At 35.0% G+C, this 13,120-nt stretch overlaps 2 protein-coding genes across 2 annotated transcripts; one reads left to right on the forward strand and one right to left on the reverse strand.

Moving 5' to 3' along the window:
• Nucleotides 1–1,233: 1,233 nt before the first annotated feature.
• Nucleotides 1,234–2,181, reverse strand: LOC113724489 (uncharacterized). The gene has a single exon (XM_027247387.1). It carries the CDS (start codon nt 2,179–2,181, stop codon nt 1,234–1,236), a length of 948 nt encoding a protein of 315 aa, XP_027103188.1.
• A 4,260-nt stretch (nt 2,182–6,441) lies between these two features.
• LOC113724490 (putative calcium-transporting ATPase 13, plasma membrane-type) lies at nt 6,442–9,870 on the forward strand. Its single transcript, XM_072076084.1, has one exon. It carries the CDS (start codon nt 6,618–6,620, stop codon nt 9,630–9,632), a length of 3,015 nt encoding a protein of 1,004 aa, XP_071932185.1. The 5' UTR covers nt 6,442–6,617; the 3' UTR covers nt 9,633–9,870.
• Nucleotides 9,871–13,120: the final 3,250 nt, after the last annotated feature.

Raw genomic sequence — 13,120 nt, forward strand, 5'->3', positions numbered from 1 at the left:
TTGTAGGGGAGAATAAGTGTGATAATTTGTCGACCTAATTCTCACAAGTGTTGCTGTATGTAAAATAGCATGTCCCCAAGCAGATGAAGGAAGCTTAGACCTCATCAACAATGGTCTAGCAATTAATTGTAGTCGTTTAATAAGTGATTCGGTTAGACCATTTTGTGTGTGAGCATAGGCTACAGGATGTTCAACAGTTATTCCAATGGACATACAATAATCGTCAAAAGCATGTGACGAATATTCACCAGCATTATCTAGACGAATTTTCTTTATTGGAAAATCTGAAAATTGTGCTCGCAATTTAATTATTTGAGCAAGGAATCTCGCAAATGCCAAGTTGCGAGTAGATAATAAACATACATGTGACCATCTAGTTGATGCATCAATTAGCACCATAAAATATCGAAATGGTCCACATGGTGGATCTACAGGCCCACATATATCACCATAAATTCGTTCTAGAAATGCAGGGGATTCAGTCTCAACTTTAACTTGTGATGGTCTAATAATTAATTTCCCTTGAGAACAAGCAACACAAGAGAATTCATTGGCTTTTAATATTTTTTTATTTTTCAATGAGTGACCATGTGAATTCTCAATTATTCGTCTTATCATTATAGATCCAGGATGTCCGAGACGATCATGCCAAATCATAAAATCATCGGGATGAGTAGACTTCTGATCTACTAGGTGATGAATTTCAATTACACTAATTTGTGCATAATATAACCCAGAAGAAAAAGAAGGTAATTTTTCTACTTCGCATTTTTTCCCATAAATGATACTTGTGATCAATAAAAATTCACCATTTGTCTCAGTCATTGTCTCGATATGATATCCATTTTTGCGAATATCTTTAAAACTCAATAAGTTTCTTCGAGACTTGGGAGAGAATAGTGCATTATTTACAATAATTTTAGTCCCTTCAGGGAGAAATATAGTGGCTCTTCCGGAGCCTTCAATCAATTTTGCACTACCACTAATAGTATTAACATTTGTCTCTCCCATTTTCAAACAAGAAAAATATTTTTTATTTTTCAATATGGTGTGCGTAGTAGCACTATCAATGAGACAAATATCATAATCACCATTATTTAATCCCAAATATTTGACATCCATTTCTTCTTCAGGAAGAAAATTTCAAACAAAAATAAATATTAATAAATATGTGAAAATAAATATTCAATTGAAAGGAAATTACATGAAAGATATAAAGCATCATAAAAATATCTAAATAATCATGGGATATTTGTTGACATCTTCAGGATGTTCAAAAAAATCAGCAACATCGAGGTGTGTCATGTCAGCATCATTACCATCATCATAGTCATTCTTTTGATCAATGGAATTTGTCTCAACACCTTTGTCTTTCTTTTTCAATGATGTTTGATAGAGGTCAACAAGATGTTCGGCCGTACGACAGGTACGAGACCGATGACCTTCGATACCACACCGGTAGCATTTTTCTTCATAAACTTTCTTTTCTCCATTTTTCTGATCGTAGTTATTTTCCCTCTTTTGGGAAACATTTTGTTGCTTGCCACGGTTAAAATTTTCACGGGGCACAAATTTACTACGATCACGTCCACGGCCACGACCACGTCCGCGGCCTCCTCCACGGCCACCTCTACGGCCACGTCCACGACCTCGACCAGAATTTTGAAATTGGATCGCATTCGCTTCAGAGAATGGACTTGCACCAGTTGGTCGGAACTCATGATTTTTCAGCAACAATTCATTGTTTTGTTCAGCCAAGAGAAGACATGCAATAAGTTCAGAATATTTTTTAAACCCCTTCTCTCGATATTGCTGCTGCAGGAGCATGTTAGAGACATGAAAAGTAGAAAATGTTTTCTCTAACATATCTTTATCAGTGACTTTTTCGCCACATAATGATAATTGAGAAGTGATTCTGAACATGGCTGAATTATATTCATTGACAGATTTAAAATCTTGCAGCCGTAAGTGAAGCCAATCATATCGGGCTTTTGGAAGAACGACCAACTTCAGGTGGTTGAATCTTTCTTTCAAATCTCGCCAAAGGACAAGAGGATCTTTAACAGTAAGATATTCTGATTTTAATCCTTCATCTAAATGATGACGAAGAAAAATCATAGCTTTGGCACAGTCTTGGTTTGAGGATTCATTTTTTTCCACAATAGTATTACCAAGACCCATTGCCTCAAGATGGATTTCAACATCCAATACCAATGATAAATAATTTTTTCCAGAAATATCAAAAGGTACAAACTCTTGTTTTGTAAGATTAGCCATAAGAAATTGAAATAAGATTTTGACTTAGAAATTTACCTCAAAAGTCACTTGAAGAAATACGGGCAGAATTTCGGCAAAATCTTGTGCTTCACTTTTGTTCAAAGTAGTGCCTCCGTTTTCACCTTTTGCTTAGTTGGTTAGAGCGTCGTGTTGATAACGTGTTATAAAACTAATAAAATGAAGATACCACAATAGGAATTGAAGAAGTATTAGAGAAAGAAGTAGAGAAAGGGAGAATGATTTCCTTGTATTTCAACAAGATACAAAAGTCCTCTCAAAGGGTTTCAATGTACCTCTATATATAGGCACTACAAAATTAAAAGTACATAAATCCTATTAAACATCCACTACTACAATAATATGAAAAAACCTATGAAACGGTTTCTTCACTACATGAATGGATTAATGAATTGTAACTTCTATACATAAGTAGCCATAAAATCATGAATTAATCCTCTTAGGAATACAAAGGGACATCCACATTTTTGTTATTTCATAACATTTCATAACTTCTTTAACAAATTAATTCTCAAAGCGTAAAACCAACTTTAGTAAAAAAAAAAATTTACAAACAACTATACATTTTATTTATTGCAAACACACGCCCCAATAAAGTTATTAGTAGAGCACACTATATTGAATAGGATGAATGAATCAAATTTTCATACCATACAACAATTTTGCTTCTTCAATTTCCTTGTTTTTTAACAGTTGGCAGCAGAAAGGATAGAATTCTACTTGCTTTTGCGTGGAGATTAGTTTGTCTACATTATTCATTCTCTTGCGTCATGGCCATTACATCATACGTCTGATGTCAAGGAGTTGTTGAATGGATATCTATGTACCATATGAGTTGCAATTACGTTTGAACCTTTTAATAATCTAATGGAACTGTTTCTTGATCTTTTCATCCTTGACTTCCATGTCCCTTTTAATATCGAATTGGAATAAGTATGTCGTGAGAAATGCGTTTCAAAAAAGGAAAAAAAATTGTCAGAGATGGGAGGACTCTGATGATTTACCAAGGATTTTTCATAATTCTCCACCTAAAATGTGTAAACATCAAACGTGGAAAAATGTACCAAAAAGCTCAGAAACTATACATTTTCATCTGACGAAGCTTCATAATTACATAGAAAAGGAAAAAATTAAAAGAAAGAGCTTCACTATTCCATCAATCAAATTTGTATTAAGTTAATGTAGACCCCCAAAATTACGACTTCTGGCACTTGATATATGGTTATGGCTCTCCCAATTTGAAGTAAACAATTTACGACATGGTCTACATGTACATTTGTCAATTGGCAAATATTTATTGGCATATGAAATTTCCCCAGAACCAATTGATCCCTTCCCCCAAACAAAAGAAAGAGCGAAAAGAATGGGAAACTTCTCAAGATACTGGAACTATTAAACCATAATTGACTTGTTAAGTCTCTTTTTTTTAACAAAAATTATAACATAAAAAAAGGTGGAAAACTTGTTTAGCAAGTTCAGGGACTTTGTAGTCTTCAAGGTCCACCATGCCAGTTAGTAAAGCTTGACTATGGTGTATATTATTTTCTCAGTCGGCTGGCTTAATTTGAACCTGATGTCATCAAGATGACGAAAACTGATGAGCTCCATAAGAAGTTAAGAACCTTTAAAAATCAAAAAGAAAAATCTGAAGAATGAAGCTACATGTTATCCATCTAAGGATATGTTAAAACTGTTAAAGGTTCTTAGAAGTTGCTTCTGATGTATTTGTTTTATTTCCTATCGATTCCTCATTTTAATTTGTTTCAGTTCTTCAACTCCTCAGTTTAATGCAAATATATATAATATAAAAGCTCAGCTTAATTTATTCCATAGTTTTCCACGGAGGAATCACGAACAAGTGGAGCATGCATTGTACTCTTTTCTTTTTTTGGGGGGGGCTCCAAACAAGTACCGAATTATTTGGAAAAAAAAAAAGAAAGAAAGATGACCAAGACTTTGGGAGATTGACTTTTAGTCTTAAATTTAAATATCTTAATTGACCAAGACAATGGATTATGACACCTGCCTATATTTTTCCATTTACTAAGGATCAATCTTGCATATACTAGCAGTGTATATATTACTGTCAGCATTGGATGAATAACAATTATATAAAAGTTGAATTTGACATTTAATTTTATACATATGTCATGATCCAACGGTTGTAATATTACACTATCAGTGTGTATAAGATTTATTCTTTACTTAAATATAAAAAGTTGGTATATGCCCATCAAGCTGGAAGACTAACAATGTATACATTACTGTCAGCATTGGATGAATAACAATTATATAAAAGTTGAATTTGACATTTAATTTTATACATATGTCATGATCCAACGGTTGTAATATTACACTATCAGTGTGTATAAGATTTATTCTTTACTTAAATATAAAAAGTTGGTATATGCCCATCAAGCTGGAAGACTGTAATGAAAAAAGCAAAAGGAGAAAAAGGCAAAAATGAAAAGCAAATGGTATACGAGGATACCCATTTGATTTATTTGAGAGACCAAAAACTTAAAAAAAAAAAAAAGAAAAGAAAAGAAAAGAAAGACATCAAACGTGTTTCAGCATTTTAAAGCGTCTAATCTATGTTCTTTGCCGGTTTTTTTCATTTATTCCTTTTCTTGGACTCCGCATATAACCAAAAAAATGAGAAAATTTATCCTCAGAACCTAACTTAGTCGGTAAATTAATTAGTTAAATAATCATGGAGAAAATTGCAATTTTGGTCTTAAATGTTTGGGGTATGAGCGCTTTTAGTCCCTAAAGTTAAGATAAAAGCAAGTATAGTTACAAATGTTTCAATTTTTAAACACATTCAGTCCTATTAACTGATGTTTGCCAATTGCCATTGGAATTTGGTCATGTGCCAACAACTAATTTTTTTAAAGGACTTAAACAACATGAAAAAAAAAATATTTGTAGCTATAATTTGCAGTAAAAGAGGACTAATTACTTGCATGCTGATCATATGAGTAATTAGTCTTTAACTCAGAATACAAAAATGCAATTGACAAGAAAAAGGGGTTAGAGACTAATTATTCACGCGATCAATATTTGGGTAGTTAGTCATTTTTTATTACAAAATATGGCTAGCAAAATTTTTTCAATTTTTTAGAATTTTTCAAAAAAAAAAAAAAAAATTAGCTACCAGCACGTGACTTGATTCCAATAGACTACATTTACTTTTGTTGAAACCTTAAGTACCGGCAGTGCTTATTCCTTGAACATTTGGACCACAACTGCAATTCTTTCAATAATCATATTCTTTCAATAATCATAAGTCTTGATTCGAATCTCAAGGCGCCACCCCCCTTGCATTCGCACTTGTAAGACTTATAATCTCCTTAGAACTGGGGGAAAAAAATAATTGAGGGAAGTTTTAGGTCAATTACGATCTTTAGAGCCTAATGTGTTGGATAGCGGACCACACTTAAAATTTGTTGACTTGAAATTCAGATCCTTCCATAGTTTTTGCTCGCAGTAAAAATATATACAATATTTGTTCTCATTCTTGGAGCAAAACTTTAATACTTAGATGAGCAAATATATTTTTAATAGACCAAAACTGCAATTTACGTAAATCTATGGAAGTTTTTAGATATTTAGTGTATTTACTCTGGCTTTGTTAAAAGAACTCTCATCATATTTTATCAATCTGCGACTGTCATCAATGAAACTGTGGTTGCAGATCCCAGATTTCCATGCTCTATGAACTCTTCGATCACCTGTCCCATGATAACTCCAAATCCTTAATCCATAGAACTATGTAAGTATCTCATAGAGTTACTCAAGTGCCTTTCTGGTGGTGGTCCAAGGTTTTCCGGGAATACAAAAACAGTAGGGAAATGGAATTCACAAACAAAAACGGAAAGCAAAAAAGCACAGAAGCATCTGAATTGGATTGATTCCATGCTGTTAATAAGAAAAGAGCATATGATGGGACTGAAGATAAGAAAGAGAATTGATTCCAGCTAGCTATGCATGAAGAATATATACGAGATCATTTCACAAGAATCACGAAAATACATAACATTTACATAATTCAAACTTAAATTTATGCTGTGGCTACCCACATTTCATGACTGTAATTATATATGATCTGTAGTTGCAAAGAAATTTCACAAACAGACTCTTATATAAACAATGTTAAGCTCATCTACAACACCACCAAAAAAGGAAACAGAAATTTAAACAAGAAAAATCTCAAGCACTCGTTAAGATTCGTGTTTTTTCTTTCAGTGCTTGCAGCAGTACCTTATAGAATCTCTTCCACAGTCACTGTTTCTTCTTTTTCTTCTTCATTTTCTTCTTCCATGTATCCACTTCCACCAAAGTATAATCACACTCAGAAGCGTTTGCAGATAGTTTTTCGAGCTATATACTTTGCAGTTTCGTTGTCTAAGAAAGCAGTTAATACCAATGCCTTGCTGTTTCCTTCAGTTTTGCATCACAATCCCTCCTACGTTGCCATTGACGTACAACCCTCCAACAATGATCGCCTCGAAAGATCTTTTATGGAAATTGATAGGAAGGCACTTGCTGACTTGGTAAGAGAAAAAAATAGCGATAGGCTGCACACTTATGGAGGTGCAAAAGAATTAGCAGCCATACTTCAAACAGATCCAGAAGCTGGTATCAGCAGTGCAGAGGGTAGCATAAAGCAAAGAATCGATGCATTTGGATCCAACACATACAGAAAGCCCCCTGCTAAAAGTTTACTGAGGTTTCTTCTCGAAGCATCCAAAGATTCCATGATCATCATTCTTCTGGTTTGTGCAGTTTTGTCACTCTGTTTTGGAATCAAACAGAATGGCCTGAAGGAAGGATGGTATGATGGAGCAAGCATAATTGTGGCTGTAATACTAGTTCTTGGAGTCTCTGCCATCAGCAACTTCAAACAAAGTAAGCAATTTGAGAAGCTTTCCAATGAGAGCAATAATATAAGAATTGTCGTAGTCAGAGATGGGCGGAGACAGCAAATGTCCATATTCAAAATCGTTGTAGGCGATATTGTATGTCTAAAAATCGGCGATCAAATTCCAGCAGATGGGTTATTCCTGGATGGTTACTCTTTAAAGGTAGATGAGTCTAGCATGACAGGTGAAAGTGACCATGTTGAAATCCATGAGGCAGGCAATCCATTCCTGCTATCGGGTACAAAGGTCACAGATGGCTATGGTCGCATGCTCGTTACATCTGTAGGAATGAACACAACATGGGGTCAGATGATGAGTTTAATAACTCATGACACAAATGAACAGACACCATTACAAAGGCGGCTTAACAAGCTGACCTCCGGTATTGGGAAGGTCGGTTTGTTGGTCGCTTTCCTTGTTTTAGTCGTGTTGTTGATACGTTACTTCACCGGACAAACCAAAGATGAAAGAGGGCAAAGGGAGTTCAAAGCCAGACAGACGAGTACTGGCGATATCATGAATTCCATCATCCGGATCATTGCTGCAGCAGTTACTATCCTTGTAGTGGCTATTCCAGAGGGTTTGCCTTTGGCTGTAACACTAACCCTGGCATACTCAATGAAACAAATGGTGATGGACCATGCCATGGTGAGAAAATTATCAGCCTGTGAGACTATGGGATCGGCTACTACCATCTGCACTGATAAAACCGGCACCCTGACTTTAAATCAGATGCAAGTCACTGAATTTTGGTTAGGCAATGAGCCGATGAAGGGAAAGACGCCAACAGACATAGCACCTGATGTTGGTCAACTGCTGCAAGAAAGTATTGGCTTAAACAGTACTGGTGAGATTTATACTTCACCTTCTTCACCAAATCCAGAGATTACTGGTAACCCAACAGAGTCAGCCATCCTTAATTGGGCTGTATTTGATATGAAAATGGATATCAACACAACAAAGCAAGAGTATGAAAAGCTCCATGTTGAAGTTTTCAATTCAGAGAAGAAAAGAAGTGGGGTTTTAGTGAGGAAAAATCATTCGGAGACAGTTCGTGTGCATTGGAAAGGAGCAGCTGAAATGATTCTGGCCAGGTGTTCAAACTACTACATGGAAAATGGTACAGTTAAGGCCATAGATGATGAAGAGAGAAAACAGCTTGAAATAATAATTGAAAAGATGGCAGGTAAGAGTCTTCGCTGCATTGCTTTTGCTTTCAAAAGCATTGCAGGACATGGTGTCATTTGCGAGAATCTTCCAGACACTCAATTAACATTACTGGGGTTGGTGGGTTTAAAGGACCCATGCAGGCCAGAGGTTAAAGCAGCAGTAAAATCGTGCAGAAAAGCTGGAGTGAACATAAAAGTAATCACTGGAGACAACATGTTTACAGCAAAATCAATAGCCATAGAGTGCGGAATTTTAAATGGCAATGAGGACTTGGAAGATACAGCTGTTGAAGGAATAACTTTCAGAAATTATTCACCTGAAGAAAGAATGGCAAAAATTGATCGGATCCTTCTTATGGCAAGATCATCTCCTTTTGACAAGCTATTGATGGTACAGAGTTTAAAGCAGAAAGGTCATGTGGTAGCAGTAACTGGTGATGGCACAAATGATGCACCTGCTTTGAAAGAAGCAGATGTTGGCCTTTCAATGGGCATCCAGGGCACAGAAGTTGCCAAGGAAAGCTCAGACGTTGTCATCCTGGATGACAATTTCAATACCGTTGTTATGGTATTAAGGTGGGGCAGATGCGTATACAGAAATATTCAAAAGTTCATCCAGTTTCAACTCACAGTCAATATCACAGCCCTATGCATCAATTTTATTGCTGCAGTATCTGCCGGCGAAGTTCCTCTCACGGCAGTCCAGCTTCTTTGGGTGAACCTGATCATGGATACATTGGGTGCCTTGGCCTTGGCAACTGAACAGCCAAACAATGATCTAATGGAATGCAGACCTGTTGGTCGCAGAGAACCTCTTATAACCAAAATCATGTGGCGAAATCTCATTGCTCAGGCTTTATATCAGGTAACTATCATACTGATCCTTGAATTCAAAGGAAGCTCTATCTTCCATGTGAACGAAAAGGTTGAGCACACCATTATTTTCAATAGTTTTGTCCTCTGTCAAGTTTTTAATGAGTTCAACGCAAGAGAGCTTGAGAAGAAAAATGTATTCAGGGGAGTACTAAAGAACAAACTGTTTCTAAGCATCATAGGGATGACAGTAGCTATTCAAGTGGTTATGGTAGAGTTCTTGAAGAGATTTGCCACTACAGAAAGGCTGAACTGGGTACAATGGGTTTCATGCATTGGAATTGCTGCACTGTCATGGCCAATTGGTTGGTTTGTCAAATGCATCCCTTCTGAACGGCTCCCTTCTCTTCCATTTAGAACTACATTTTAAGAAGTGGAATCTTAGATCAACTGGGTGGAGGGAGGTCAATTCTTATACGTACATGTCATGCCAGAGACCACGAGCATCAAGAAAGTTAAAGCAGAAATTATTAATCAAATGAGGCCCTGAAGTATTAAGTTTCAAATGTCAGCCTTTCAGAAAGCATGAAATAGGTCTACAAGTATGCAATTAAAAGTTATCAATGTACTTCAGTTTTTACAGATAATTTTATTTTCCTTTTCGCTCCTCTTTTTTTTCATTAAAAGATGTGTTTTTACAAGTTTCACCAAAATACACATCAAGTATTTTATTTTGCATGCTTTCAGATTTGACATGACTTTCTGGTTTCTTGGTTCACGTACACATATATCCACAAATTTTAAAGCACCACTTGATGATTTTCATAACTTCTCATCCTCTGTCCACCAATGACTAGCTACTCAAAGGAATTTCATTAAGAATGTATGAGGACCAAACCATCCTAATCAAGATTGACAATTATTTCAAGTAGGAAATGTAGTGGCATCAGACCAGCCTAGTTGAGCATTCTAAGTCACTTCAGATGATGATTAAGAAGCTACAGGTTTTATTCTTCACCACTTTTTGATTTAGATCACTGAGCTCCCATCCTTCAAAATCACCATTAACTTCACCTAGTAAAAACATGTCTTGATATGATGCATTCTAGTATTTGCGTTCTAGTATTTCCATTACTTTGACCATAATGGTATTGCTCTAAGCCATAATGATAAAATGATTCCTCTGTTGTCCATCATTAAAAGAAAATGTGAACTGAACTCCTTTCCCCAATAAAGTGCCTAATAGCAGCTACAGCGTCAGATAGCTACCTCTTTTGCTGAAAATTATGCAAACACACCAGGCTTTCTACATGTCAAATCCCTTCCAATCTCACAAACTGTGAATGGTTTGTACTCGAAATGAAAATCTGTATGCTAGCCAGCATGCAGAGAATCCGTCCCCCTTCCCTTGACCTGTCTACCCCGATTGTCTTGGCCAACAGAATTCAAAGCCATCAAAATTGTAAGCCATGTAAAGATTTACATACTCTTAAAAAAAAAAGACATTCATCTAATGAAAGCATAGCAAATTTTGGAAGCTAATACCACTCCAAATTATACCTAAACCTCTAATTCAGATTTGTATGTTCCTTAATTTTTTTTTAAAAAAAAAACAGAGAGAGAGAGAGAGAGAGAAGTAGCAAGTGCAGCAGTCCTTGTGCCATTTCTGCTTCCCACACTCAACGGCAAGAAACACTCTAATTAAATCCTCTATGTTTAATCTCTTTCTGTATACACTTGAAAGCTAGACATCAGAAAACTAAAGAAACTACATATATCATTAAAACAAAAGCACGACTGACATAGGAGACCAAACAAGCTTCTTTGACCACCTCTAAGAAGCTTGATCCTCTACAAATATCCCTTAAGCAAACATTTCCAATTTAGTAAGCCTTCTCTCAAATCCCTAAATCAACATTCTAGATGCTAATTTTGCATGCAAGGAAGAACCAAAATTCTCCAAACAAAACAATCCAGAAATTTCATATTTTATTTTCCCAAACCCGTGCCCTTAAAACAATAAATATGTTTTTAACATTCAAAGGGGTTATTTTAAGATCCCTTCAAGCTGAATCTTTCAATACACATACATACAAAAAGAAAATCCATGACCATAATGTAAGCCTCAAATTCCCAACTCAATCTCCACAATCGCTTTCAAAAGTCATAGACTTGGAAATAATCACTCAAATATCAGCAAATTTTACTCCTAAAAATCATTATAAACACACAAAAAATATTTTACTGTTTAGTGAATTCTCCAGTCATCTTCATGGCATACTTTTGCAGCTAACTTTCCAATTTGTTTAATTGCATTGGAAAACCAGATTGTTTTGCTTAAAGGAAAAGAACAAGAACCCAGTATCAAACAATTATAACAGAACAAATAAATGAAGAGATAACAACAAAAACTGAACAGAGATAACTGATAACAAACATTACCCGTATGAAGATAGATATAGTACGTGAACATGAAATCAATAAGGAAGAAAAAAATAAAGGAGAAATTAGCGTGAGGCGTTACTTGGCTGCTGTTCAAAGAATGGAAACCAAATGTGATAACATCCCAAGGTTCCTTATTGCCTTCTTCGACGGAAGGGAGAACAAACATCTAGTTGAAATCCTTAGACTGAACAGTTTCGGCATTTGGTATTAACTACCCCTTAGTTCTAAGACTTTTCTTCACTTTGCCCCCTTGAAAGTTTCGCTATCAATTTTGCTCCACGCTCTATTCTAGTTTTTTACCAATTAGGTACAGTCAATGAAGCCCGAATTTTATTTAGATTGTCATGTAAGATGCACGAATGGCTGTCAAAAGATTGAATTGTCTCCAAAAATAAAATTGATATTCGCACTCCTTATTTAACCTCTTGCACTAACCTTTGAGGACTGTTAGAAGCTAATTGAGAGGTGTAAATATCACTTCCCTCCAAAAAAAAAAAGGGTCAACTTAAACGCAATCCCAAAATATCCTTGAACAATAAAAGGAAAAAAAAAAACCAATAACCTTCTACTTATAGAAAAATTCCTAATATTTTTACATGGTTTGGAACATTTTAAAAAATTAGGGGTTCTGAAAAAAAAATTGGAGATTCTACCTATAAGTGAAGAGATTAAAGAATCATTTTTTAGCTTTTTTTATATATTGTTTGTTATACACAGAGCACATGAATGTAGATGCATTTGTTAGAATTAGGGGTATTTTAATAATAAAATCAAGTTTGACTTAGTCTCCTATAATATAAGGATTGTTTAGATTGAGTATTATTTGGAATAATTACTATAACATTTTTTGTAATGTGACGTATGTAAGATAAAAGAGATAGTTGAGAAAATAAAAATATTATTAAAAATATATTTGTGATGCAAATACAAATATTATTTCAAAAAATTACAGATCCAAACACTCCAATAGTTTTTTGAAGAGTAGCATATGTACTCCAAAAGGATAACTTTTTATTTCAAGGAATTTGACTTATTGTGTAGATTGTCCTCCAATATAAAGAATAGAATACATAATGGGTAAATTGATCCAATTTAACACTTATAGGACAAAGTGAAGAAGAGCTATTTTTGGAGGGGATACTTTTGAATTAATGCAAAACATTTTTTTAGGGGAGAATTGGAGTTTTGATCCCCAATCTATAATTCATGCGTAGTAGTAGTCCCCAATCTATTTTGTAAAATAATTTGGTCCCCAATATATCCAGGTTTTTGAGCGAAAATGGACAAGTGGCAAAATTTTTTCAATTTTTGTCAGAAAGAGATCACATGTGATCATATGTTTGTACTTAAAACACATTTTTCATTTTATAAGAGTTTTCACATAAAAGATAGAAAAAGTTGTTTTGAGTATCAGCACATGATCTCACTTGACATGTTTTTGGCAAAAATTGAAGAAAATCCATCAACTGCCTA

The sequence above is a fragment of the Coffea arabica genome, chromosome 2c (assembly GCF_036785885.1).
Source record: "Coffea arabica cultivar ET-39 chromosome 2c, Coffea Arabica ET-39 HiFi, whole genome shotgun sequence".
In the NCBI taxonomy this organism is placed as follows: Eukaryota; Viridiplantae; Streptophyta; class Magnoliopsida; order Gentianales; family Rubiaceae; genus Coffea; species Coffea arabica.